Raw genomic sequence first — 26339 nt, 5'->3', positions numbered from 1 at the left:
TCCAGGCAATTGAGGGGAATGCAGTTACTTCCTTCTTTGGGAAAATTCTGTTCAGAAGAAGACCATCTCTGTGTCTGGGTACGTGAAAGGTGGACCCCGCCCCACCCTTTTTCTGGCAAGCTCAGGCCAAACGAAAGCGAGAAAGAAAAGAATTGCATTTTGTATAGTTGGTTACTCTGCACACAACACCTTCAGGTTTTATTTTGATTCTTAGCCTGTTGACTTCCTTCATATTTTGGAAAGCGAAGGGTGGCATGACAGAATAAACACAGCAGGAACTAATTCATTTTTTGTTTTTACTCTGCAAATGCAAAATCTATTTTCCAACTACGAACAAGCTTTGAGAAACTCTTAGCAAATGCCAGGGGTGTCCTTGCATGCTCTGGGAGCATAGCTGGAGGGGGCTTGATGCTCTTACACCTGGGACTTGAAGAGCGATGACCAGTGGGGCAGTGCTGAGCGTCTTTGTCCCCAACTTGTAAATCCACAACCTTGGGCCTAAACTAGATCACAGCCAGATCCGTGACAGCCGGGCCTCTGGTTAATTTCAGCAGCAAGTAGTACTTGGTTCATCCGCATCACTGGCAGGGATTTGGGAAAGCCGCTTAAGGCAGGGTCGGTGCCACCAGGGTGGCTTTGGAGGGGGTGCCCTTGGTGCCCTGCATGTGCACGTTGGGGAAGAGAGATCTGCGAAGGCCGGGGCGGGGGAGCAGCAGCACTCACTGGATCAGGTGGACCACCCTTGCGCTCCCTCTGGCCTCTGCGGCCCCTCCCTCTTCAGGACCTCCGGAGGTGCCCCGTTGGCTCAGTCTGGGAGGGCTGGCCATGTGCCTCTTTCATTGGCTCAGAAACTGTCTGCCTTGGAAGGAGGCTGCTCAGGAGTTGGTTTTCCGCTCAGATTTTACCCACAGTGCCCTTATGTACGCTGGCAGGCCCTTGCACCTCCCTGCACAACTTGTTCAGGTTGCAATGGGCCGATCTCACTTCTGTCGGTGATGCCCAACGGGGGCATGCTTGGTTTCTTTCTTAAATAGTTCTGTTACCGTCGGAAATGAATGTGTTTTTGAAGTTAGAAACAACTATTCTGTTACAATTCCTCTTAGCTTTTTTTTTCTCTTTATTTTTGGTCCACTTGACAAAATAAGTTAACACTGAACACTCCATATTATATTTAATATACATATCTTTATAATATATATGTACACACAGTTAGCACGGTCTGAGCATCGGGTGGGGGAGTTGGGGGGGAAGGGGGGAAGTGGAGAGCTGGCAGTAGAGGACAGGATTTGTGCCTTCCCTTCCGTTGCTCCTCAGAAGACCCTGTCCGGCCACGAGGGTTGCACTGGTCCACCGGGTGCTGAATGTGGCTGGGGGTTATTCTTGGCAGGTGAGCAAATGGGACAGTGAAGCTAACTGGCCAAGCTGCTGGAGAGGATTTGCTGTCTGGGGCTCACAGGGTGGGAGTGGGCTCTGCAGGGGCTGGCCCATCACTGCAGTTGTGCGTGGGGTGTGTGCACATCTGCTGAGGCTACCAAATGGCCCCAGAGGAGTGCTCTCCTGCTATGCCCCCACCCCGTCCCCAGGACCGTGTTGGAAAGCCTTGGTGAGGTGTGACTTCTGGAGAGGGGCCTGAGCTAAGAAGGCGCTCCGGGCAGAGGGGCGTGGGGCAGGCTGCTTTTAAGCAGACGGAGGCCTTAAGCTGCTTTGCTCTTCACTTCATTTTGAGAAATCCGCTTGCTCCGAATCCTACACTCCCCCCGCCCTCCTGCATACTATTTTTACTTGGTGCTAATTTGCAGTGAGATCAGCACCAACTGTTCAGCTGTAAACACAGGAGAGAAAAATGGTAATTTAATAAGGCCAGTTAAAAGAAAGACGAACCTTGGATGCCTCGTCAGGACTGGCCCGGGCGACGGAGACCAGTCCTGACGAGGCAGGCTGAACCAGGCTCCCGGGCACCGGCGGCAGCCGCCCCTTGGGGGCGCAGAGGGTTTGCTCGGGGGGAAGGCTTGGCCAGTGAGGCGTTGGGGGGCTTTGGGGTGCGGGCTGGCCTCTCAGCTCCCACCCATCCTGCAGTACGTGGCTTCTCCAGCCAGCTCCCGTCTCCTGCAGACTCTTGCCAGACACAAAACACGACACGCCCAACGGCAGGTCGCTGACTGCGCGAGCGACTCAGGGGTTCTAGGCAGATGCCGAACGCAGCGTGCACAGGAGCACATTCCTCCTCCTGCGCTCCCTCCATCCTGGAAGGGCACCTGTTCTTTCTGCCAGCTCTTTCCAACAGCTGTGGCGCTGCACGTGGCACGGAGGCTGCCTTGCCTCTGGCGCCCCACGGGCTATGTGTGACGGGCAGAGGCGAGGAAGGAGCATCGGGAGACACTGAGGTGGCCTTGACGGGGCACCATGTTAAAAGCACAACCCAGCCCAGCTCTCTACGCAACACAAAGAACACAACACGAGTGTCAGGGACAGGTTACGCCGTTTTGAGGGGCTCAGGAAGCCAGGATGCGCAGGACGTCAGGGCTAAACAAACATCTATTAAACAGGGATGCTTAGCAGTCCGGCGCACGAGAGGTGGCAGCTTTTGCCCTTCCCTGAGGCTCTCCAGAAGCAGGCGGGCGTGGGGAGCCAGAAGCTCTTTAATGCCAAGGAACCAGAAGTGCAGCCAAAGTGACCCTCCCTGCAGCTCCCCATCCCCCCCCACGGTCTGCGTCCACGACCTTCATTGGGGTGGGGGACGACAAATCGGGCCCTCCTCCTCGATGGCTGCCTGGCGTTTCTCACCTGGGTGCCCTCAGTGCCTCCTGCTTGTGTGCCAGGAGGCCAGGCGGGGAGGGTGCTGTGGCGAGGCCAGTCTCTTTCTGGGCAGAGGCGGGCATGCAAACATCTGCGAGTGCCACGCTGTTGCTGCTTCGGGGCGGGGAGGCCGCCCTCCCAAACCTCAAGTGCTGCTGGAGGTCAGTCTGGGGCAGAAAGAGAGAGCCGGGCTCCCCTCTGCGTCCCGGGAGGGGGGATCAGTGGCCCCGGTGCCCCCGTGGGCAGGGCCCAGGAGGGAAGGGCCTCGGAGGGGGCTGCTCCTTCCCCCAACCCAGCACATGCAGGGGCAGCGCAGGGACTCAAGCGGGAGCTGTGATGGGGGGCTCAGCAGGCACCGGCAATGTGGCGTAGACCTGGCATGCAAGCGTGGCCAAATGGGCAACTCCCCCCACCCGGCCAGAGGCACAGGAAGGAGTAGAAAAGGAGGCACCCATGGAAACGCCTGGCGAGGGCACCGGGTCGGAAGCCCAGGGAAGGCAACTTGTGGGCAGGGGAGGGCAGGGTCTGTGGCGGGGCCCGCTCCCTCCCAGGCCCCGGCTGCAGCCCTGGTCCCCCTGCTTTTGAGGCCCCGGTCCAGCTGGGAGGGAGCAGACGCCCCCATCTGACCTCTCTCGTGAGACCCCTGGCTCCCGGCCCACCTCCCACCCCTTTCTCTTTTCCTCGACCCCCTCTCCTTTGCTTCCCATGCCAGCCTCCTGTGCCCTCGGAAGAGCTGTCTGCGCCCACACCCTCTGCCTGCCCCCAAAAAGAAGGCTCTGTGCCTGGGTTATGGATGGGGTGCCACCACCCTCCAGCTCCCTCCCCTGAGGGCTTTCTAATGCCAGAGGCTTGCCGAGCAACCACAACCATGCCATCACCGACTCCTCCAGGGAATTGGGTACAGGGGTGGGGCAGAGGGTCTCTTGGGCAGCTGCAGAAAATCCCCGGGATCTCCCCCACCCGCCTTCAGCTCTTCCTCCCCCTTTGCTTCCACCACCTGCAGAATTTTGTGGCAGGGGGTGATGGGGAACTTGCCCAGGGGCCAGATTGCCTGGCATTCCTCTGGCACTGGCCCTGAGGCTACCCAGGGGCCCTTTCCACCTCCCCCCACCCTCTTACTTCTCTCTCTCTCCCTGAAACTTCCTCTTTCCTTCCTCCTCCTTGCAAAAATCGGCCTGTTCCACTGATCCTGTTCCACTCGGGGGTCTGCTCTCGCCCAGTGGGGAGGGGGGTGGCAGGGGTGGAGCAGCAGCAGCAGCAGCAGGGGAGGGCTTCCCTAGCCACACCTTCCAGCACCCGCCCCCTTTGAACAGGCCTCAGCAGCCTCCTAAAATGTGTACCAGTCAGCGGCCAAGGTGGGAAGTGTGTGTGTGTGGGGGGGCCAGCCGCAGGCTGCCCCCACATTCCCCCTTCCCTGTCCTCTGGCTCGGAGGTGGTGGACAAGAGCACAAGCGGAGGGGAGCGAAGGGGGAGCTGCGAAGTGCCTGAGCCGGGGGAGCGAGGGGCGGGGTGGCAGTGGTCCTGGGGCTGTGCCCCTCCATCCCCCCCATCAGCTTTAGGCCTTTTTGGGTGGGGGAGCCAGTTTGATGATCTCCTCTTCTGAGGGCTGCCGGATGATGTCTGTGGAGACAGAGACAGGCACGGGTGTCAGAAGTGCCAGGCTGGCTCCCACAGGGCAAGTCCTGGGGGGAGGAGGTGTCCAGGCGGCCCCTTCCAGCCTGCCCAGCCCCCTCTGGGGCCTCCCGAGAGGGCCCGAGAGGTAAACGGGGCTGCCCGGGAACGGCCCCTGCCCTCCAATGTGGAGGGGCTCCTGACCTTTGTACTTTTTGGCACTGGGGATGCGGGTCAGCTTTGTGTCCACCTCGTCCTCCTCCGAGATCTTCAGCACTTGCGTACGGTACTCCACTACCCTCGTCAGCAAGTCCGGGCGGCGGGAGATCTCAAAGATGTGCTCGATGTAGGAAAGGTTGTCTGCACAGAAGGGACACGAGGCGGGCCATGAGGGGATGGAGGCGGGGGGGCGGCAGGACAGGGAGGCTGCATCGCCCGGGACTGAAATGCCCATAGAGAAGGGGCGAGGTGCCCCAAAGCCTGGGTGTTGGGGGGCTCTCGGGGCCATCGCGGCCAACAGGTTGCGGCAACCTCCAGGTGTGTGCGCCTGCTGGCAGAGGTGCTTTCTGGAGTCACATGACGGGCTTGTGTGGGTGTACAGCAGAGTGAGGCTGTTCACGGCGCTGGTGCGTGGGTGGCAACAGCGCTGGTGCAAAGGTAGCGGGGAGGGAGTGGGTGGGCGGGTGGGAGATGTGCAAACTCTTGCCGAATGTGCTCAGGAGAGGAAGGGAACCAACCAACAGCCCAGAGAAAACTGCTTTCTTCTCTTCGAAAACAAATGACATCTCACAGCAGCACAGCCCCGCCTGCCCTTTCCTCTTCCCACAGAGCAGGACCAGGGAGGGCTCAACCATCTGGCCGGGGAGGCTGGACACGGCCCGGGCCTGCGCGTGAGAGGCAGAGACCCCAGCAGGCTCACTTGGCAGACGAAAGCCTCAGGCCCCCGTCCTCACCCCTTCTAGTCTCCGGGGCTGATTTTTGGCCCCTCATTGGGCCACCTTGCCCCCTTCAGAAGAGAACCTATGTTCTCCCTCTGCCAGTTCCCCAGAGAGCTGCCCTTAGCCCCTCCCTCCTGCAAGCCTGGGCCCCTCTCCTTGGCATCCTGGCTGGCACTCTTGGGGTGAGGAGCCAAGGAGGTTGCTGGCATCCCTGGGGCTCCAGCGGAGCCTGCGGTCTGGCGCACCCCACCTGCCTTCCAGGAGAATCCCGCACTCCTCTGAACTGGGGTGGTGCTGGGGAGGAAACCCCCATTCATCCCGTGCCCAGTTCTAACGCCTGTCTGGCAAGCAGCTTCATGAGTTCAGTTCAGGCGCACAGAGCCCGGGTGGCGTTCATCCCGCCCCCATCCTGCACTCGGCTTGCCACCTGGCCATTGCAAAAGGGGCCCCGTGGCTCCCTCCCCCCAAGGCCCCCCTCCCCTCCTGCCCCTTCCCACCTTTGTCCAGCTTCTCGTGCTTCTCCAGGAACCTGAACCAGTCCTTGCCGGTGGCTATCTCCTCATGCTTCTCACTCGGGATGTCCTCCTTGCAGGCTGACTTCAGCTGGTCCAGGTCTTCGTGGGTGATGTTCTCGGCCAGCTCCTCCAGCAGGCTGCTGTACTCCGCCATCTCTGCGGGGGAGAAGGGGGGTTAGGCCCTGAGAGCTGGACTCACACCAGCTGCAGCATCATCATCGCAGGGGACAGGGCACGGCCCCACGCCCTGGGCACTGGTCTTTCAGCAAGCAATCCACCCTTCAGGCGGCGTCCTACCACACTGCATCAGCTGGGTGGTTGGGGTTGGGAAACAGCCTGTTAACAACTGCTTTGCTGCCCGGAGCAGCAGAAACTTTGCCCTGTGGGCACTGTCAGCTTCTGCACTCCCTTTCCCTTTGGCAGCCCCTCACCTACCTGATGCTGGAGCTGGAGGACCTAGGTGGGCTGCCTGGGTAGTTTAAACCCAGGTGGCAAGTTGTGCCTTCAAATGCCCAGAATAAAATCCTAAACCAGAACAGCCTGCAGACTGACGGCTGGTGTTGGTCCCCCTGGAGAACAGACTTTCTGCATGCATCCCAGCAGAAGTCTGGTTTCATCTCTCTGCCCAGCAGATTAGTGCTGGGGATTAGAGCCTTTTCATTTGAAAAAGAAGACAACAGGAAATAATTTCCAGACAGAGGCATCACCCAGCTTTCTAGGGCACTCCAGAATCCCTGGCCATGTGCCATCTGGCCTTAGACTGGAAGGGGTGTGTGTGTCAGATATGGATCATGAGAACTCGCCTATTTTTGGTAAGAGGAAAATGGCACCCCTGCACCCACTGCCGTGTCTCTGCTAGGCTTTGTCAGCCACTGAGGACCTGACCCTGGCCCCTAGCGGGTGCCATCCTGCAAGAAGTGTGCCACATCCTTAAAAACCCCAGACTTGCTCCGTCTTTCTCACCCCACATCAGAAGCCGAAGTCTGCAGGTTCTTCCGAGCTCGCCCACTTTCTTGGCAGTTGCTCCTGAGTTTGATCCCTGCTTTCCAAGCAGGACCTGATCAAATCTCAACATGTGGCTAGCTTACTGGCGTGGGGGGGTTCAACCCCTCCCTGCCAAGCACAACCTTTTCCTTCCTTTGGGAGCTTGACAGAAAGGCAGGGCATCCTGAATGTGGGGTCGTCAGGAGGAGGACACGCAGGGCAGAACTGCCAGCTTTAGATCTGCCTTCGCAAGAAGAAGGAAAGTGGGCCCTTCCCTTGGGCCACCCAAATTCCTTTCCCACACAGCTTCCTCAAATATGAGAGTAGATTCTGGGATATTCATGAAGCACAAATGCATTTATTTTCCTGAAACAACCAATGGAGCCAAACATACCCTACCCCTCTTTATCTCGCTCAGAAACATGCCCCAAATCTCGTTTGCTATTTCACTGCAGTTGCTCTTCCCCGTTAATTCTGCGCAAAATCCAGTGATTTATTATCCAGAGGTATGGGAAATAAAGGAGTTGGATTTCCAGACAGTGGTTAAGAGCTCTCATTCCACACAGCCTACTTCTTCATTTGAAAAATGTGTTTGTTTGAAAGAAACTCTTGCTCAGGAACTCTGTTTTTTAGCAGGGGAAGAAAAATTGGAAGTTGTGGGAAATCTGGATCTGTACACCCCAAGGTATTGTGCCTAGACACACTGCAGGGAAACTGACACAATTGTGAGCGCTCTCACACCCTTTACGACAACTTTGTTCTTGCCCAGCTAGGAAATAAAGGCTCACGTGTGCCAATACAAATGCCACCACAGTTCTGCCTGTGTGTGCCACAGACCACCTTCCCGTGCCCTTTAAAGCAGAAGCACACGAATGCACGTCCCCAGCTCCCCACATGGTGCACCTTCCCGAAGACCCCCATTCCTGCTCTTTTTCCTGACAGGTGGGGGGCTGCGCTTGGGCCCAGAGAGAGACCAGCCCAGTCTTCCCTAGGGAGCCAGACCCCCCTCGAAGGGGCTGCGATGGCTGCCCACCTCAAGCATCTCAACCACAAGCCTCTGCCTGCAAGCTGATGGATGCTATCCAGGATGCTCCCCAACCAGAACAACCCCATTAATTAATCTTCTCTCGTGCAGTTACTCTCATGCCCCGGTCACAGTTGCTCGTTATTCCACACGCACACCAAAGCATTTATTTCTGCCACTCCAACGTCTCTGTACTACTTGCTAGTTTCCTAAAGCCCCCCACACTGAAAGGCTTCGCAGTCCAACAGAAGCACCTTCTCTATGCCATGTTTGCCAACTGCTACTTCCCTCCCTGGTGAAATTGATCTGTGGTATTTCTGGGACACGCCTGTGCCCAGGGAGGGAGGAAGACCCCAGAGGCTCCGGAAGAAACCACAAACTCAGCCCCAGCCGGTGCTTGTTTCCCTCGGCAACACCCCAGCTGCACACCCAGGAACCTGCAAAACCAGGGTCTGCTCTTCTGCCTCTTCCCGTCTCGGTCTTTCCCTTGCTTGGCGTGGCCCCTCCTACAGACCGATTCCCACGGGATTCCTGGCATTCCCCTGGGAGGGATGGTGCCCGATCTCTCTGGGGCCCCGAGGACCCTGGCGGCCCAGCCGCCCCCCCCTCTCAATTTCAGCCGCTCTTCCCCCCAACTCTCCTTTGGCGGAAGCGCTGCGAGGCCGGAGCCGGTCGTCCAGACACCACAGAGCCATAACGGGGCTGGTGTGGGTTTGGCTCAGCGGTTGCGTGCATGTGGCCATTTGCGATTGCTGAACCGCAGTTTCCTTGCAATGCATTGGACAAATTCAACTTATTCCACGAAGCCCCTTTCGGCCAGCCGGGGCCTCACTCCAGGCGGGATCCAGTTTGGTCTCCTCGGTGCTCCACGTCCGGAGCCCCCTGAATAAAGGAGGGTGGGATGCAGGATGCCGATCCAGCTGTTGTTGCAGCAGGGAAGCCAAGGGGCCGGCGTGCCGGGAAGAAGGGGCTTGGGGGCGTGGTGTGCTTGGCCTCTTCTTCTCCGGCCTGCCTTCTGCTCTGCTGGCGTGTCCAACCTGCTCCGTGTTCTCCTGACTTCCATAGGAAGAGGAAATTCCTGCTCTATTTGTGAAAGGCAACCCCCTTTCCAGATGGCTGTCCTTTCTGAGCCATGAATCATGAGCGGGAGAAGGAGACCAGCCAGCTCCAGCCGGTGCAAATGGCTTTTCCACGTTTCCTGCCTCCTGCGTGTTACCAGCATTTCTCCTCTGGGCATGCAGGATCTGGGGCAGCTGTGTACCAGCCGACTGCCCCGGGAAGGGGGCCTGCCTTGCCCTCACCCCTGCTCCCGGCAAGTTGGTGTGGCAGTGCTTGCGCCTTTCACAGGCTCCTGAACCCACAGGAGAGCTTTTTCCTGGTGCAGCGGAGGGTGGGCACTTGGGGCCGGCCCAGCTGGGCAAATGGGATGGGAAATTCTAAGGGCCGGGGCACAGCTCCGTGGATCCGATGGGTATCCACGCATCGCAATGCACAACAGTTCGTGCGCATGGCGCTCCCATGTCAACGTGGTGGCTACGCTCCCCGCACATGGTGGCTTCCCGTCTTCCACCAAATGGCCCCCTTTGCCTCAGCAATCTCCCTGAATTAAATCCACAGTCTGCAAGGGGGCCAGAAATGCAAGAGGCTCTGTGGCCTAGATTTGCTTGGAACGAGAAAGAGTTTCGTGATACGGCATATTTTTTGAAACGCCTTATGTAGGCCAGTTGCTTTTCACCGTTTGGGAGCCGATGAATCCCACGCCGCAACCCAAGGAGGTGGGTTTCATTATTGGGCGATCTAGGGCAGCTTCCTCACAATTGGGCCACCCTCCAGAGAGGTTGGGCCACAGCCCCCATCATTCCTAACCAGCAAGATCAAGCATGCTGGACTGCCTTTGGAAAAGCTCTGGTGCAAATCCTCATGGGATTCTAAGGAGGCGTACTGGGCAACCTTAGGCCAGCTGTGATTGCTTGGCATGTCCTAACTCCCAGAGTTGTTGCGGGGGCAAGTTGCATTTGGGGAGGGAGCCGATCACCTTTGTTGTGGGACGGAAATGCCAGCCATCCGCACCCAAATTCCAACTGAGGCTTTCTCAGGGGCGGCGGACTGCACCCTGGACCTTTGCATCCTTCTTCTTTCTGCAAACAGCCAGCCATACTCAGCACTGGGCTATGCAGAAGGTCAGTACTTCTCCCAGCATGGCTAAAGGCAAGAGACTGCAGAGATGGCCCAAATATCTGCTCTTCGGCTGCTTTGGGCTCTTCCTCTTGCTCCTTCCCAACTGCTTCTTGCAAAACTCAGTTGTCCCTTTAAGAACTGAAGCCAGACTTGCCTTGGTTTTTCTTCTTCCCTCCCCACCCCTTTTTCCTTTTGTGCTGATCCCTTGTAACTCTGCAGGCCAAGGACTGCTTTGTTCTGAACTTAAGTTATGCAAAGCATGTGGAAGCCTGAAAAACAGCGCAAAATGCCTTTAAATAAATGAAATGGCCAGGCTTTTAGCCACATGTGGGCTGAATGCAAGAGCAGGAATGGCTGAATATGGCTGATGGCTGGGGGGGATCAGCTGTGGAGGTCTGGAAAAGTATTTATACAGGAGGAAAGGAGCAGATTTCTTTCTTTGCTCTGGGGAGGCTGCCACTTTTCTTAGCAAGGGAAAAAGCAGGTTTTTTTTCTCCTCCTATTTTACAAAAGGAAAGGCTTTCTTTTGAGGCACAGCTGCTCTCCAAGATGCTGCATTGCCTGCAGATCTGGAGTCAAAGTTTGCTTTTCTGTTTATTTGGAGTGGCTGCAAGACAGATCTGGAGGAAAAGCAAATTTCTATCTAGAAAGGCTTTGCTAGGGTCCTTTTTCCTCAGGCAAAACCAGGAATCTGGGTTCCTTCTCTGTGATAAGGAGATTTCAGCAAATGGGAGACATCCCAACATGGCATCTCTTAGTTGAGCGAGATGGCTCTTGAGGGAAACCCCAACTCTCCAGTCAGAATGCCCTGAAGGCCCCAAACACTGAGGGGGGGCCATTTTCCTCAGAAGGAAGACAAGTGGTAAAAGGGGTAGCTGGGTTCAACTTGCTTCCAAGTTTTGCTCATTATCCCAGCAGTTCAACATGGCTGGTGGTGGGGAGACAAGCCTTGAGAGCAGCTCACTTCTGGCCACTTAGGATTTCTCCCTCACAAATGCAAAGCTGAGAGGCATTTGGTCAGAAAAAGGGGGTTTTATTTATACAAAAGGTCAATTTCTCAGGGAATCACAAGCAGAGGACAACAGCCCTATTTTTCCAAGATGGCGCTTGTTGACAAGACACCTTGACTTCTGAGGGAAACCCAGGGGGTCTGGAGTCACAATGCAGATATATTTTTCCCTCTGGCCCAAATGTTCCTGCCTTGGAGGCTGTATTTTTAGCTTCCCTTTATTTTTAGGGAAATATTTAGAAGGTCCTCAGGAACTGCCACAAAGGCAGACATTGCTTAGCCTCCTGCCTGAAAAAAAAATACTTTGCTTGGTGCTCTTTATCCCTAAAAGGGAACACGTGTTTCCCAGCCAATGGCTTGCCTGCCATTTGCCCTTGCTTGTGCACCTTCTCATGGCGTGAGGGAAGCCATTTTGAGAAGGATGAGCAACGCTTTCCTCAGGGCTCTAGGATTTCTTCAGCAAGTTGCCCTCGCTTTGCACTGAATTAAAACGAACATTTCTGGAGCAATTTCCCTCAGCTTAGGGCACCTTGGGGTAAAAATTGTGATGGTTGAAGAATGCTATTTCCTAGAGCAGCCTAACTTCCCTTCATTCAAGAATGGCTCCAAGATGGATCCTGAGGGAAGGCTAATTTCCAGTCAGAAAGCTTTGTCCAGCTTTGCTCCCCAGTTTCTCTCTCAAGCAGGCATGCAGTTCACAGAAAAACAGGAATTAAAAAGAGGAAATTTCTCAGACAAGAAGCGGAGCACAGCTGCCTTTACAGTTCCCAAGATGGCTGCCCTTCAGCTCAGACAGGCCTCTTAAACACAAATATAAAAACACATGCTGGCATTTGGCAATTTCCTACATTAGCCAGGAGCAACTTAGCTTTGCTCAAGTACTAAATATGGATTAATTTCTTGAAGAAATCAGCTGGGGAGGGAAAAGAGGCAGGCCATGGACTTCTGTCAGGAGTAGAAAAAACCCAACTTACTCCTTTTTATTTTTTAAACATAATTCTTTCACTTAGGAGACCAGCAACAGCTCCTGCCTAACATGTTTTGCTTTGTTAATTAATTACATCTAACTTTAGGCTGCCTTCTCCTGGTGCTGCAACCTCTGCAAAAACACAAAACATGATTCAAAGCGATAAAAACTATGGTAATAAAACAGGTATTCTACCTGCAATGTGTTACAGCCCCCAGACCACTGCTGTCTCATAAACTGAGAACTATGACTGCAAAACGACTCTGGAACCTTCCAGTTGTGCTACCTTATTCAATTTCTTTCTTCACTCAAGATTTCTGGAGATATGGCTTTTATGAGAAGGCTGAGGGGGAAACCCTGCTCCAAAAAAGCAAAAGATGCTACGGGCATTGAGGCATTCTCCAAACTCCTTTCAACAGCACAGAGGGAGTCCCGCTGTGTGTGTTTGATCCTGTTACGGAACAAGCCAGTTTGGGCTGAGCCACCCCAAAGGCTAAGCAATCTGCTATCCTACCCAGAACCAGCGTAGGAAATGCAATTGCATCTGGCTGAAATCCAGAATTAAGGAGGCCCTAGGAAGAAGAAAAGCAGGGACTCTGCATTTTCTACAAGGCTGCATTTGAAGGGACTTTCTTCCTCCCAGGTTTTCCTTCAAAGCTTGTTTTCCCCCAGCTGAATCCAGAGTGTGTCCTGGCCATTTTCTCCCCCAAGCGATTAAAACAGTATTTCTCAACCATGGCAACTTGAAGATGCGTGGACTTCAACTCCCAGAATTCCCCAGCCGGCCATTAAATCAAAGCTTGTGCTACAAAACACAACATGCCTCAAATCCGCCTGTTTCACAGGGCCACAGAGAAGCCTAAAGCCCTGTGCAATAGACTGGAGAATGTCCAAAGCCCCACCGGACGCGGGAGAGCCCTCTGGAAACACGAATCTCCTATCCTTTAAGACTGCAAGGATCGAGCCTTTGAACCCAAGATTTTCGCAGACAGAAACAAAACCTAAAACGCTCAGAGAAACCATGAAAAGGACAAAGGAAGTCCAGGCTCAGGTGCTCCTGGCCATCAAAACACTCTCCCGCAGCTCCCACTTTCCCATTTGCAAAAGGCATTCCTTGCATTTGAAATTTGGGGGACGGGTTGGCCCTCTTGCCTACAGAGCAGCAGTTGCATGTCAGAAAACTCCTGCCACTGCCTTGCCTTCCACGGGGAAGGAGAACTCCGGCTTGCAAGGCAGAGGCAGGGTCTCCATCCAGCGCAGAGCCGCCCTGGAAGCCCCTCCAGGGCCACTGAGGTCCTGCGCAGCCTCTCCCTTCCTGCTGCACACACGGAGATGGGAAAACGTTTCTGGAGTGGAGGAGAACTGGCCAACCACTTTCACCGGATTCGCATGTGAGTTGCAAAACGACAAAGCCAACCCAGACGTACTGGGCATTGAAAAGATTTTATGCCTGCTTCTGTGCCTGATGGCAGGATCAGGCAGGACTTGAATTTCAGAGAATTACCTTCCCCTTAGAGGTAGTTTTTGGAAAGTTGCAGAGGGGGCAGTGAAAATGAAGAATGCCTTCCTCTCCTTCCCTGCCGCAAGGGCCCTGCTGAATTTCCTGGACAGAAACCTTTCTAAAAGAGCTTCAGCCACCTTCCTCCATTTTCTCACATTGTCAGGTCTGGTGGTCCTGGAGAAGCCACGAATTAATAGAAGTACCAAGCAGCCCCTAGGAAGGAAGGCCGTGGAGCAGGGAGCCCGGCACATGTCATGGCCAGACATCAGGTCATGTGCCGGAGACAGTCTGTCATTGCAAATCGGAAGAGGAACAGAGTGCTGGGATCCAGCCATGTTAGCATTTCCTAATCACAAAGGGCTGGACGTTGCTCTGGATCTGCAACAAACCCTTCCTTCCCAGCTGCTGACATCTGTTGAGTTCAGTGGGCCCCCAGCCAGACCTGTGGTGGGAGGAGGGGCATCCCAAGTCAGGAAGCACAGGAGCTCAAATTATATAATAACACCATTTAAAGTCAATAGCCTTTGTTTAGTTTTATCTGAAAACTGGGTGGATTTCACAGTAGTCCTAAAAGAGTAGACTCTGAGGGAAAATGAAGAAAACGCCCAAAGGAGAGGTCTTTTACTGTTCCTGGGCTTCACTCAAGTAATGGACGCCCTAAGGAGTTGGTTTAAAAAGGGTTTAATCATTGCCAGAAAGCTGGCTGAAGGAGAGGCATAGAAATCCAAAGATATTTCAGAGATTCTTTTGCACGGGAACAAATCTGTGAGCTTGATTTGGGTAAGGACTTTGGTTAAGGCTTCCTGGGATGACTCACTGATGGATACTTAAGATGCATCACTCCAGGGCACATTCCAAAAAAATGTGGATGGACCTCATTCCCTTACAAAATAGGTGTGAATCAGCTTTCTAGCCTTGCGACCCTAGAAAATTCCATTGCAATGCAGAGCAGAGCAGTTCCCTGAGGATCTGATTAATGATCCTGCTTCTCTTGGTCTCCTAGCTGGTGGCCAGGGAGAGGTCTGTGGTGGCCACAGAGCTTCCAAAAGGATGCAGCCCAGCATCCTGGCAACTGTACAGGCTGTCACAGGAAAGGTGGGGGAAGAACCTTCTGCCAAGATAAACGACGATGCCACAAAGTCCCAACATTAAAAAAAAAGAAAAAAAAAAGCTCAGGCAAGTGTTTAAACTTGGACTTGCACAAAGGATGGAATTGTGTTGATGACAATGCAGCATTAAAGGGGGGGGGTGAGGAGGAGCAGCAGCTGTTCTCCTGGCTTGCACAGCGGAGAGTCACACCCCACTGGAGTCCTGACGGGCCTCTCTGTGTGTGAGGATGTTGTGGCTACCTTGTGCACATGCTTCAGCTGTCACCACTCGCACACCCGCCTTGCACTATTGCTACGCCTTGAAGAGATCCTGCAAATGGCCTGAGCAAGGGTGCCCAGGCCTTTGGGCCTGTGGATCGTTGAAGTCAGCTGCTGGCCCTCGTCTGTACCTTATGGGAGCTGAAGTGCGGAAGGAAAGCATATCTCAGCGCTATGGAAATGTCATCCCGAGCAGTTCCAGGCACAGCAAGTTGTGCAGCAGCATCTTATCCCAGAACAGGCCAGAGAGAGGCCAAGCCCTACTAACAAAAACAGCAGGGGCAGTTACCGGAAGGGGGTTGCGAGCAATTTCTTTTGTCTCCATTCATGGCTCCTATGCAAAGCGGCTCATCCATATGCATGAGGCGGTTCATTCATGAAAATCAGCCCTTCTGCAGGCACAGCAGCTGGGTGGCGGCCTGCGGGAGGGGGGGAGGGAAGGAGGAAGGAACCATGGGGAGAAAATAGAACTGGTGATGAGAGCCATTATTCCTCCTTGGGCCCTGCCAAGAATATTTTCTCACAGACTTGGGGAGGGAAAATAAAGCTGGACTGGAGGAGCCGGAGAAAATACAAAGGTCTTTCTGCCCTGAGCTGTGATAATCAGCACCACCATCAAACTCACTACAGTGGCCAAGAGTTTAAAACGGCCTCTCGGTGACTTGGAAGCTTTTAGCTGGCGCACGGATTTAGTTTTTTGTAGACAGCACAGGCAAACAAGCAGGAAGCAGGACCCTGTCCCCAAATCTCACTGGGGGGTGGTGGTGGAGGAAATAATGAGATGCAGCATTGAAAGTACCAGTGGTGTGTCCCCAAAGTCGGGAAAAGCAGTATGAAGCAGTGGCAGCAGCAGCAGGAAGATCAGCCAAAATCCCTCCGTGAGTAGAGCTGGATCTGCTTCTTTGGGAAAAGATGCTGCTCTAAGAAACGCCCGCATAGGGCCACCTGGATTGTCTGGGTCAGGGGTCTCCTGGAGTCAGGAGCTGGGGCAAGCGCATCTGCTGGTTTTGACCTCCTCCTGGAGGCCTCTGTGGAACAGAAAGATTACCCTTGGCCTGGTCTGAGGAACCAAAGGAAATCTGGCAGAGCAAATCTTGCACGGGATTCTTCTGTATTTGCCTGGTCATCCCTGCAGGCTCAGAGCGAGCAAAAGCGGTGGGTGTGGTAGCAGAGCCAAGTGGGGAGGGCAAATTTTGGGAGACTGGAAGACTAGGCACTTAACGGATCTGCTTGCATTAGAGTTTCCATCTCTGTCTAGCTTGATGGTCTCTCTGTTGGTCCAATTCCGAACCGTTCATGGCTGCTTCTCAGGATGGTAAAAGGAGATTTTCCATCACATTTTCGTACACCTAAATGGCCCTCCGGCTCATGAGCAGCTTGCCATGTGATCCTCCCCAAAAGCTGAGGGGTGCGGGCATGTGGAAATTATGACTATGGAGCCGAAGATTAAAGCGTACATTGAAGACGGAGGACTTGCTACCCCAGAAGAACCGTGCAGCCAGCGAGTGGCAAAAGGGGGGTTTGAGAAAGATCATGCAGAATCAGCGGTGGGGGTAGGAAGGATGACAAGAGCAATGGGAGCTTTGTCAATGCAAGAGAAGGTAATGGAAGATGATGCAGTGAACTGAGAGTCAGGATTTAGCTTGCACTGGATCCAAAGATGGAGACCTGGAAGGGGAAAGCAAGCAGAGAATGGGATTGGGTTTCACTGCTGTGGCTCTGGAGCCCAGGCAGAACCGTCTCGGCAAAGAGGCAGCATGGCTCCCCCCTTTGCACGAAAGCAGAGGGGTCTCTGCACACACGTCCCACCTGCTTCTCGGCCTTCTTGCTGTTCTCTAGTGGTCCCGAATGGGGGCTCGGAGTGCAAGGATAAAAACCGGCAGCCCCTCGTGGAGCAGAAAGGACAGAGTGTGCCCGGCAATTAGGAGCATGTATAACTTGGTGGAACAGGGAGGGGGTGAATGAAAGCCATCCAGCTTGAGTTTACAGGAGCAAGGGAAATTGCCATGGCAACTGCTGAGCAAGATATGCCTTTCAAACTCTCCCCCTTCTCTTCCCCCCCCCCACCACTTTCTTTCTCTCTCCTCAAACCTATCGCCTTTCTCATTAAATCTGAAGCCCTAGAGGTCATCACAGGAAGCAAAGCATTTTGCCCAGCAAGTGTTTGCTCTTTGGATGAGGCACACGAGTGTTGCTAAAGCAAGATCCCTATGCAACCCCAGCTCGGTCCAGGTGTGGCTGTGATTTCTGTTGCACAGGAGAGATTTCTCTCAGTAGGTGCACCCAGCAAGCAGGGGCTGTTTAATACCTGCAGAGGCTCAGTTGCAGATGCAGAAGGAGCCACAGCTTTTATGGACAGGCAGCACTCAGTGGCCCCTTCCTTGTGTAGGTAGGTAGGTAGGTAGGTAGGTAGGTAGATTCCCCTCTATCCTGCCCCCTCTCTTTTGGGGAGGACATTGCAGAAACTGGCAAGAGCCCAAGTCTAGCGGTCAAATGTTGGCTTGATTTGCTCCCCACCCTTTGGAGGTGCATGCATTCGTTTGAAAGACAGAGATTGGACTTGAGGTGAGAAGAAAAGCCACCAATTCGTGCCAATTTTCATTCTCCTTCTATGTTTGATTTATCCCTTTAATATCTAAGGAGAACTGTGTATGAGTTTCAGGAGGAAAACAACTCAGAAAAACTCATTGAATGGAGTACACAGACCGGCAAGCATTTTGCCCTCTTCCTGTTGCCATGCCACCTGTGAACTCACATTTCAACGTAATAGAAACTTCCAAAGGAGCATTTTCAGAAGTGGATCCAATCTCCCACGCTGAAAATTAATGCCCCTTTCCAAACCCCTCCCCACTTGGCAGAGTCCTTGGCCATTGTGCTGTGCGCAGAGGTCCCTCTCTGGCTTACATGGAGTCTGAGACCCTTGATCCTTTTCTGCAAAGCAGTAATTTAATTTGTGACACAATATGGCTGTTAAACAAGCTGGCCTTCAACCCTAGTGATCTCCCTTTGGGCTTTTTCATCAAACTGATAGAGAGGAGGGACTTGCCAAGGTCTGGAGTTGGTGGTGCTGGCTGTTTTTCCCGAAAGGTCAGCTGAGCAAGGAGAGATTTCCGAAGGATCGCTCAAAACAACAGTTGGTGTTCAGAACAAGAGCCACTGTTCCAAGGGAAGAATGTGGGTTTTGCTGCACCCTCAGAGATTAACTAAGGGGTTGACCAAGAACCTTCAGTGCCAGAGCTGACATCCAATGCAAGAATGTGCAAACTTGTGCCCTAGGAAAGATGAGGCTTTGAGGCCGTCATGAAGATGTGAAGTTCCAGCAGAAAAGGCCAACAGATGATGACAGGATGGTCTTCACCCTACTTCTGTTCCTCCCCCATCCAAAATAGGAGGCAAAGGACCAGATCCTCTGCTCTTCAAGCTTTGAGAGGGCGCCTGTCTCTCCCCCATTGCCCTGGGAAGGTCCCATTCTGAGAAAGTCCCTCCAAGAAGGCCTGAATGGGATTCCTCTGGCCCGTGGACAGCAAATTAGGAGCTAGAGGGGCCATGACCCAATTAGGAATAAAGCAACTTTTCAGTTCTCCAACTTTTGAAAATGCCAGCCAGTGGTGGACCTTCTTTCTAGGCCACCTGCCAGCCACATGTGCAGTTGCCAATTGCTCCAGAAAGGGATGGACCCTATTCTGGGAAAAGAGAGGGCTTGCATGCTTCCATTTCTGGGGGCTGAGAGGGGAAGACTGGAGCAAGAAGGTGGTGGTGCCCCCAGGCTTCCCACTCTACCCCGGGAGACCAGGGCAGGAGAAGACTCAGGAAGTGGCCTTCTTGCAAGGGAAAGCCGACCAGCATTCCAGCTGCTTTCTTCCCCAGCTTCCTCCCTCCTGCCTTCCTCTTTCTCCCTCTTTCTCCCAAACCCCTCCCACCTCCACTGAGACCCACAGATAACGGGGGTCATATACCAGAGGGGCGAGTGGAAGGAGATGGAGGTCACCCCCTTTGAATAAGCGCACCTGATGCGCAGCACAATAACAGTAAGTTATTCCCAAAGCTTGATTTACGGTATTCTATAAAGACACCTGAATTCATTCTGCATGTTTGCACATTTCCTTTGAGGCAATTGCACTGCGTGGCGTGCCTCCCATTGGCAGGCCGTCTTCCCAAATTCTGCGTGGTGGTGTCTCTCAGGCCCAGTGGCAGACTGACTCCCTCTCTCTCCGTGGCAGCCTTAATGCTCAGTCTGTCTTCTTTCTATCCTGCTTTTGCTCTGAAGAGCACCCATTAGACTGTTACTGCAGCCCTGTGAGGCAGGCCACGTGGATGCTCCTACCTTTGACCTCTTCACCAGGCAATGCGTTCCAAGAGAACCATCACAGCCGTACGCAGGTCAGAATGCGGCTAAGTTTAGGTGCACTGTGTGTCTTCCGGGCTGGGGCCGGGTTCCCAGTTTCAGTTAAAAGATGGGGCAGGGATTCCTCTTGGCCTGTCCCACAATTCACTTGCATGTCAGAGGGCTTCTGGGAGGAGGCTGCTCTCAAGGCATCCCTGGGAGAGGCTTGGGCCACAGAAGCCCGCCATCCTCTTGGCCTGCTGAGGCTGGCTGAGTGCCAGGCTGCCTTCGTGGGCTTCCCACAGCTGGGCTGCGAAGGGATGCCCCACTTCTCAAACAGAAGAGACGGTCCCCCCCCTCCTCCAGTCAGAATTCCTCTCCCAGCAGATGTGGAATGTTTTAATCTGAAATTCCATCCTTCTACCCCAGCTGGCAAGTTCAGCTTCCTTTGTGCAGAGGGGAATTGCATCAGGCTCAAGCAAAGCAATGGAGCCGGCGCTGCCCCGGTTCTTATCTCCCCAGCCTCCCTGCTCGCTCACCCTTTTCTACCGTTCTGTTTCACGTTCCTCATTTTAAAGAAAAAGCAGCTGTTTCTCACATGTTCTGCAAGGGCCCCTCCAAAAGATGCCCCGCCCCACCCCCACCCCCGGAAATGGAATGGAATGTCCGGTTGGGGGCTGCGTGGTGGGGAGGAATATCGAAGGACAGGGAAACAAAGGCGAGGCAAAGCAATGCATTGCCCGAACAATGGCTTTTTTGTTCGCTTCCCCGGCATCCAAATCCTGAGACAATGACAAGGGACGGGCTGATCCGTGCTGACACCCAGAGACAGATGCAATTCAGGGCACAGGGAGAATAGTTAACCTGTTTTCTGCCTGGCAGGCAGGGAAGGTGAGTGTGTCTGGGACGGACTGCTTCAGGGAAGCCAGTTAATCAGGTCCAAGCTTCCTCGGTTCTGGAGGAGCAATTTGTACCGGGCCAAAGATGATGTCCACCTTGGAAGCAAATCACTCATGGCCTGGAAAGGAAAATGCCGACTTGCCCCCTGCTCCCTGGAGCTGCCAGCCCATGGCCCTGAGATGCCAGCTCTCTTGCTTCCTCCTTTTCCTGTAATGCCCTTGGCACAGTCCTTAGTCCCCTACATCCGGGTGATGAAGCAGAAGGATGTGTACCAGGAAGGACTCAGGACTGTGTCCCTTGTCTGAGTTCTAGACTGAAAGCCCCTTGAGCTGTTTCCCTGTCTGTACTTTTTGATGAGCCTCGCACTTTGATGGGGCTCCATAGAACAAAGTCATGCAAATGTTTCATGGGAACATATGAAGCTCCCTTATCTGTGCGAAAAACATTGCCCGGGCAAACGATACAGGGTCACAGCCATGCAGGCTGCTGATCGGAAGAGGGTTGGCAAGCTAATGATGTCCAGACTCCTGCAGCCATCTTTGCCTGCTGGTCTCTAAAAATAGTTTCGGTTGGACAGCAGAAGAGTGTATTAATCCGCCTTTTCCCAAGGAAGTGTCAGGGGGAAGTGATCTCCCCCCTCCCCCAGCCATGTTCCATTCCTTGCAGAACTTGGGTTGAAATGTTCTCTGCTGACATTTTAAATTGAGCACAAAAGAGGAAAAGCCATTTCCACTGCCTAGTTTTCACCAGTCCTGGAAGAGGAGGACAGAAGACGGCTCAATCTGCTATTATGTGACTCCCCAAGATCTCCCCTTTCAAAGATTTGGCACAGCATTTGACAAATATGTCACCCAGGAGCTCCTGAGGTGTAACGGGCAGATGGTGGATGAGGAAGACCAGGGTTCGAATTCCTGCTGTGGAGCCAGGAAGCATGTTGGGTGACCTTCGGACACTCTCTTTTTCTTTGCCTCCTCCAGCTTATCTCAAAAGATGGTTACGGAGGGAATCCACAAGTACTGGAGCTGAGCAGAAATGTAATGCTGACCAAAAGGGAGAGAGAACAGCCACCAATTCCACCAGAAGATGGAAAGGACCAGTGAGGGTAGTCCAGGTCTGGTGTTCTGGGCCTGGAACATTGTCGAAAGGAGAAACCAGATCATACTCGCTGCCTGGGGAATTCAGTGCAACCCTTAAAATGACAGCCCTGAGAAAGCTGAAAGCTGGCCAGGTGGAAGAATAAACTAAGGGGAATCGCAGGAGAGAAGAGAGCAGTGAAGGGACAGATTCAGCCAGCAGAAGAACCCCCCAGGGGTGCCCCAGAAACCCCAAACAAGCCAAGCAGCGGGGAAGATCCAGGGCACATCAAATCAATGGAAGTGAAGTGAAAAAAGCGATGTCAAACTATAAAAGTATTCTAAGAACAAAGGGGGGACGTGGTAGGAGCGAAGTTGAGGTCCATGTTACCCAACGTCAGCTTTCAGCAGAGGACAGAGGCCTCGGGGGGAACCCAGGCCGGGGCACGGAGCACCCGCCACCTGTCCCAACCCCAGCCAGACTGGTTGTGGACCAAGGACCATCCCAGCAAATGAGGAAAACATTCTGCCCGTGAGTCTATACTTCCTCCTGAGACAGTCCCACTTTCCCTTCTGAGCCAAGGCAGCCCACAAGGTACAGGCTAAGGGGGCCCAGCAGGACCGGCTGCTCCCTGGGCAGGCTGGCCTGGCTGAGGAGGACTTCAGGTGGACTCTGAGCCGCACCCAGCCTCGCCAGACTCCTTCCCTTGGGCAGCCTGCTCCGGCGGGGCCAACCCACAAGTAGTGGGAGGGAGGAGGGAGGAGGGAGGAGGGAGGGCTGCCCAGACTCCACATCCCCCACCCACAGCCTGGACCATGACTCTGCCTGGGGGCCTGGTGGTTGATGGGGCTGGCTGCCCAGGTAGGGGGAGGCTGGCTTTCTTTCTGCTGTCCCTGGACAGCTTAATTTGAAGTTAAGGAGCTGGGGCCAGTCCCTCTTAGTCTGGCGTTCGCTTACTCGCACACCCTCGGACAGACCGGACCCGTCTGCCCCGAGTTCTTCCTCTTTGGAAGCCGCCCAGGTCGCGGCTGTCCCCAGCCTTGGAGAAAGCCCCGCAGGTTCATTCCTGCTTGATTGGTCTGCTCCACCTCCCCTCCTTCCCGCCCGCTCGCCTGGCTGGCCCGCGCTCCTCGGCAGGAAGGGGGACTGGTTCCTGCCCGATCCTCCAGGCCGCCTCCATCATGTCTTCCCCGTTCCCCGGACAGGCGGCGGGTCGGGCCGGCGCCACCGAACTGGAGACCTTGGACTGGGGGAGGCGCCTAAGAAACCCGCCCGCGGCCAGCGGGGCTTTGGAGAGAGACCGGCGACCACACTTTCGGGCCGCGCTCCGCGGGAAAGAGGCCGGCCCCGCGTCCCGCCTTCTCTCGCTTTTCCCCGGGCCGGCCCTTCTCCGACTGGCTCCCTGTTCCCGAAGTGAAGGCTGGGCGGCACCCGGGCCAGGGCCAGGCTAGGGCTCCCAGCGGAGCCGGGAAGGAGGAGCGCGGGCGGGCGGGCGGCTCCTGGACAGCCCGCTGGAAAGGCACGCCGGGCAACGGGCGGCCACGACAAGGAGGGCGCGCGGGCAGGAGGGCCGGCCGGCGGACGAACTCTGTGGCCGCCTGGGGGGAGGGCGCGCGCCGCGTGTGGGAGACGGAGGACCGGGGCGAGTCGCGGGGGGCGTCGGCCGGGGCAAAGAACCGCGGCTAACACTGCGGCGCAGAGCCAGGGACGCCCGCCGGGCAGCGCGCAGGTTGCCGCGCCTCCTTTCCTCCGCCTTGGTCGCCCGGCCGGCTGGACTCCGAAAGCAGGCAGGCGAGCGAGCGAGCACGCTGCCTGGGGTGGCCGGCCAGGAGCTAAGCCAGCGCGGGCCAGAAGGGCGGCGGCATCGGCGGCGGAGCTCTCCAGTAAGCCGCTGGGCGGGCGGCCGGGCGAGGGGCCAAAGAGGAAGCGGCGGTAATGATTCACGCGGGCTCCGCGTTTGAGTCACCGTCTCGAGGAGGAGGCTCGTCGGCCAGAGGTCCCCGGGCCCGTCTGGCGGCTCTTGGGACAGAAGGCGCCTCGGCGCCAGTCTCCAGGCTAGCTGCTCTGCCTTGCGGCGCCGCGGCCGCCTCTGCCCATGTGCAGAGCGCCTGCGGCCAACTCCGGCGCCGCCAGCTGGAGCCCGCCCGCTCCCCTTTCCCCCTTCCGCGGAGCCCGGGGGGCGCGCTCGCGTTTACCGGCTGGCTGCCCTGGGCTGGGGGGCGCCGCCGGACTTACCCGTGGCAGAGCGACGGCTGGAAGCGCAGAAGGACCCGGGCACCTCCGGCAGCGCCGGCCTCGCGGGCGAAGGACGTCCTGGCTTCGCCTGCTGGGGCGGGGCGCGGCGGGGCGGGGCGGGGCGGGACGGCGATCCTCTAGCTGGGCGTCGCGGCTGCCCAGGCGCAGGGCGGACGGCTCCGGCTCTCTCCCGGCCCTTCTCCCGGCCCTTCTCCCGCTCACCCCACCCTTCCTCCTCCTCCTCCTCCGCGCCGGGTGATGTCAGCGGGAGCGGCTGAGCTGGAGGGGGAGAGCGCTGGCGGCTGGGTGGCTTTTTGTGCGCTGTCCCTGGCTCCGGATCGCCTCTGAGAGAGCAGGAAGCCGCGAGGGAGCGGAAAGAGGGCGCGCGTTCACACGTGACGCCCGAGGAGGAGGAGGAGAAGGCAAAGAAAGGAGAGCGTGCGGCCGAGGGACGTCCAGCCGGCAGACGCGGAGGAATTCAGCCGCGGTTCCCCCCTCTCTGTGCGTTTTTTAAAACGCGTGGTGGTCCTCGCTCACGCGCCCTCCGCTAGTCCACACCGAGGAACGTGGGTGCCCTCTTCCGTGGCAATGTCGAAAAACCCTCTGTCGCCCAACGGAGGCCCGACAGATCTCAGCCTGCCCCTCTGCTTGTATCTTCATCATCCTTGGGGACGGGTCTGGCGGAAGAGACCCATGGCCCGGCCTGCCCCGGTGTCCGGAGACTGACTGTGAAGCTTTCCCTCATGCCTGCGTGCATGGCTGACCCCCGGCTGGCACCCTGATGGGGCAGCCCAGATGGAAGGCCCTTTCTGCCCCTCTGCCAATGGGTCCACCTTAGTCCAGGGGCTGGCAAGGCCAGGATCCCTGCTGGGGCTTGAGAAGCAGAGGATCCGGGGCGCCCAAGGTCCTCTGCTCGGGCCCCCTCTGGCAGAAGTGGCAGCCAGGCCTTTGGCAACCACCCAGCCTGCTGTCTCCTGGAGCTCCTGGTTGCGGAGGGGACCTCTGAAGTCCGTTTCCAAGTGATTTCCAGCTAAGAGCCGGCCAAGTCTGCTGGCCAAGGCAGCCTGACCAGTGGTGACAGATTCAGGACAAATGTCAAAAGACACACCACTGATGTCAGGTGGAGAGTCATTGGGAATCCCAAAAAATGCCTGTGGGACATTCGGGGGAACAGGAAATGCACCAAGAGGGGAGCTTCTGAGGGCCAAGCCCTCGTTTCGCTGTGGGCGCCTGCAAATGGCCACCCGGCCCGCCCGGGGCTTATTTGGAGAGAGCAGGCTAAGTCCGTGGATGCGTCTCCTTTGGACTGTCCTCCTTCGATTGCGGTGTACATGATGAGGGCTGGGCAGGCTTCTGGGTGCAGCCGATGTGGGCATTTTAAAAGCAGATCTGAGAGATCTCCTGTCCTCCTTCCACAACCCCAAAACACCCATGGGCAGGAGCAGCACAATGTTGACCAAAGATTTTGAAGCCCCACCCCCACCCCCCGAGTGCTCCTTGGGCCTCTGTGCTTTTCCTTTCCCATCCACAGCTTCTGCGGCTTGCTTCCTGTTCCCTTTCTGCTCTGCCAGGAGTGGAACAGGAAGTCTTCTCTGAGACTGAAAACAGAAGCTGGGAAGTGCTTGGCCTGCAGAGTGGCCAGGGAGGCATCTTTGCGAAGGACAAAGCGGGGAATGGGAGCCCAGCGTCTTGGATGGGGCAGTTAGGGGAGCTTATAACCCTGGCTTGAAGGCAGGGAAGACCGGGGGTGGAGCTGGTCTTGGCTTAGTATGCTGCGTGGCCTCCTTTCCTCTTGTTAGTTCATTACTAACAAAGCCGGAAAATGGGCTAGCTCAGAAAGCAGACAAAGTGCGTTGTGTGAATGCTGTTGGCAGCATGCTAGAAAGCATTTGGCCCAGGAGAGATCAGAAAAGTCACACACCAGGCATTTCTATAAAAATACTTTTATTTATAGAAAGCAAACATATTTACAGGCTCTCAGTGAGAGCTGCTTAACTCTCTACATGCCTACACAGAAGGGAAACTGAAACCTAAAACAAGTCCAGGCAAGTTCCTCCCTTAGGCAATGCAACCATTAACACGTGAAAAGGGGACAATTAAATTCAACCTCTTCACCTGGCCAAAATGGTTAGTTACCATAGTAACCTTAATCTGTAGTAGAAAACATATTAACAAATGCAGCCAGAGGGCAGGATCTCTGGATTGGCTGGCCCGGAGTCCTTGAGGAAGTTCCTCTTTCACATTTGAGTCCAGCCCCTCCGTTTCAATTTGGTAGCCACAGGGAGAGAGAGAGAGATGGTCGGGTTTACAGTAGCATCGTTATTCATTGTATAACTGTAAAGATTAATTAGTGTTTGTTGATGGCAAGCCCTGTTGAGTCCTTGAGAGAGAGAGAGGGAATGAGGGCTTTTGGGGTGAGATGTACTGGAAGTGCCTTAGAAGGTCTCCCCAGCAGTGATGGGTGTGTGTGGCTTTCCTGCCATCCCTTCTTGTGAGTTGCCCTTGGGAGGAGACGGGCACCCAACATCAGGAGCAGCTGCTGCCCATCTCTGCCCCCTGCCTTTGGCCAGCCCCTCCACCCCTGCCCCAAAGGTCCTCCCCAACTCAAATAGATTTCTCAGTTGCTCATGTCTCACCATCACCCACAAAGTGGGTGCATAAAAAGCTTTTACAAGCATTGATATTAATAGACTGGCAATGTTCCGCATGCATTTTTGATGCATGGGGGGAGAGAGGAAAGAGCTGGTGGCACCAAAATGCAAACATGAGCCCGGCTGGCTTTCTAACATGGATTCCGTGCCCATTTTGGTGCCCCACCAGCACGGCGCCTGGGGCACATGCCCTGGTTGCCCCCCCAGTTGCAGCCCTGCACAGGAATGGCACCTGGCAGGGGCGGGCACCTGGCATCCAGAAGGC

The 26339-nt window shown here is 55.4% G+C and overlaps 1 protein-coding gene across 1 annotated transcript; it reads right to left on the bottom strand.

The window, feature by feature from the left end:
• Window positions 1-1152: 1152 nt before the first annotated feature.
• PEA15 (proliferation and apoptosis adaptor protein 15) lies at window positions 1153-23776 on the bottom strand. The gene is made up of 4 exons (XM_063316993.1): window positions 23424-23776; window positions 5843-6016; window positions 4612-4767; window positions 1153-4416 (listed from the first exon to the last, which is right to left on the bottom strand). Exons 2-4 carry the CDS (start codon window positions 6012-6014, stop codon window positions 4352-4354), a joined length of 393 nt encoding a protein of 130 aa, XP_063173063.1. The 5' UTR covers window positions 6015-6016; window positions 23424-23776; the 3' UTR covers window positions 1153-4351.
• Window positions 23777-26339: the final 2563 nt, after the last annotated feature.

This window comes from Candoia aspera, chromosome 17 (genome assembly GCF_035149785.1).
Source record: "Candoia aspera isolate rCanAsp1 chromosome 17, rCanAsp1.hap2, whole genome shotgun sequence".
Taxonomy (NCBI): Eukaryota; Metazoa; Chordata; class Lepidosauria; order Squamata; family Boidae; genus Candoia; species Candoia aspera.
Note: the sequence above shows the minus strand (reverse complement) of the source record. Positions and strands in the feature narration are given on the sequence as shown.

Coding starts and splice junctions, on each gene's coding strand:
- PEA15 (XM_063316993.1), bottom strand. CDS start 6,014: ATGGCGGAGTACAGCAGCCTGCTGGAGGAGCTGGCCGAGAACATCACC. Junction 4,768..5,842: donor GCACGAGAAGCTGGACAAAG/GTGGGAAGGGGC, acceptor CCTTCTGTGCAG/ACAACCTTTCCTACATCGAG. Junction 4,417..4,611: donor CAGTGCCAAAAAGTACAAAG/GTCAGGAGCCCC, acceptor CTGTCTCCACAG/ACATCATCCGGCAGCCCTCA.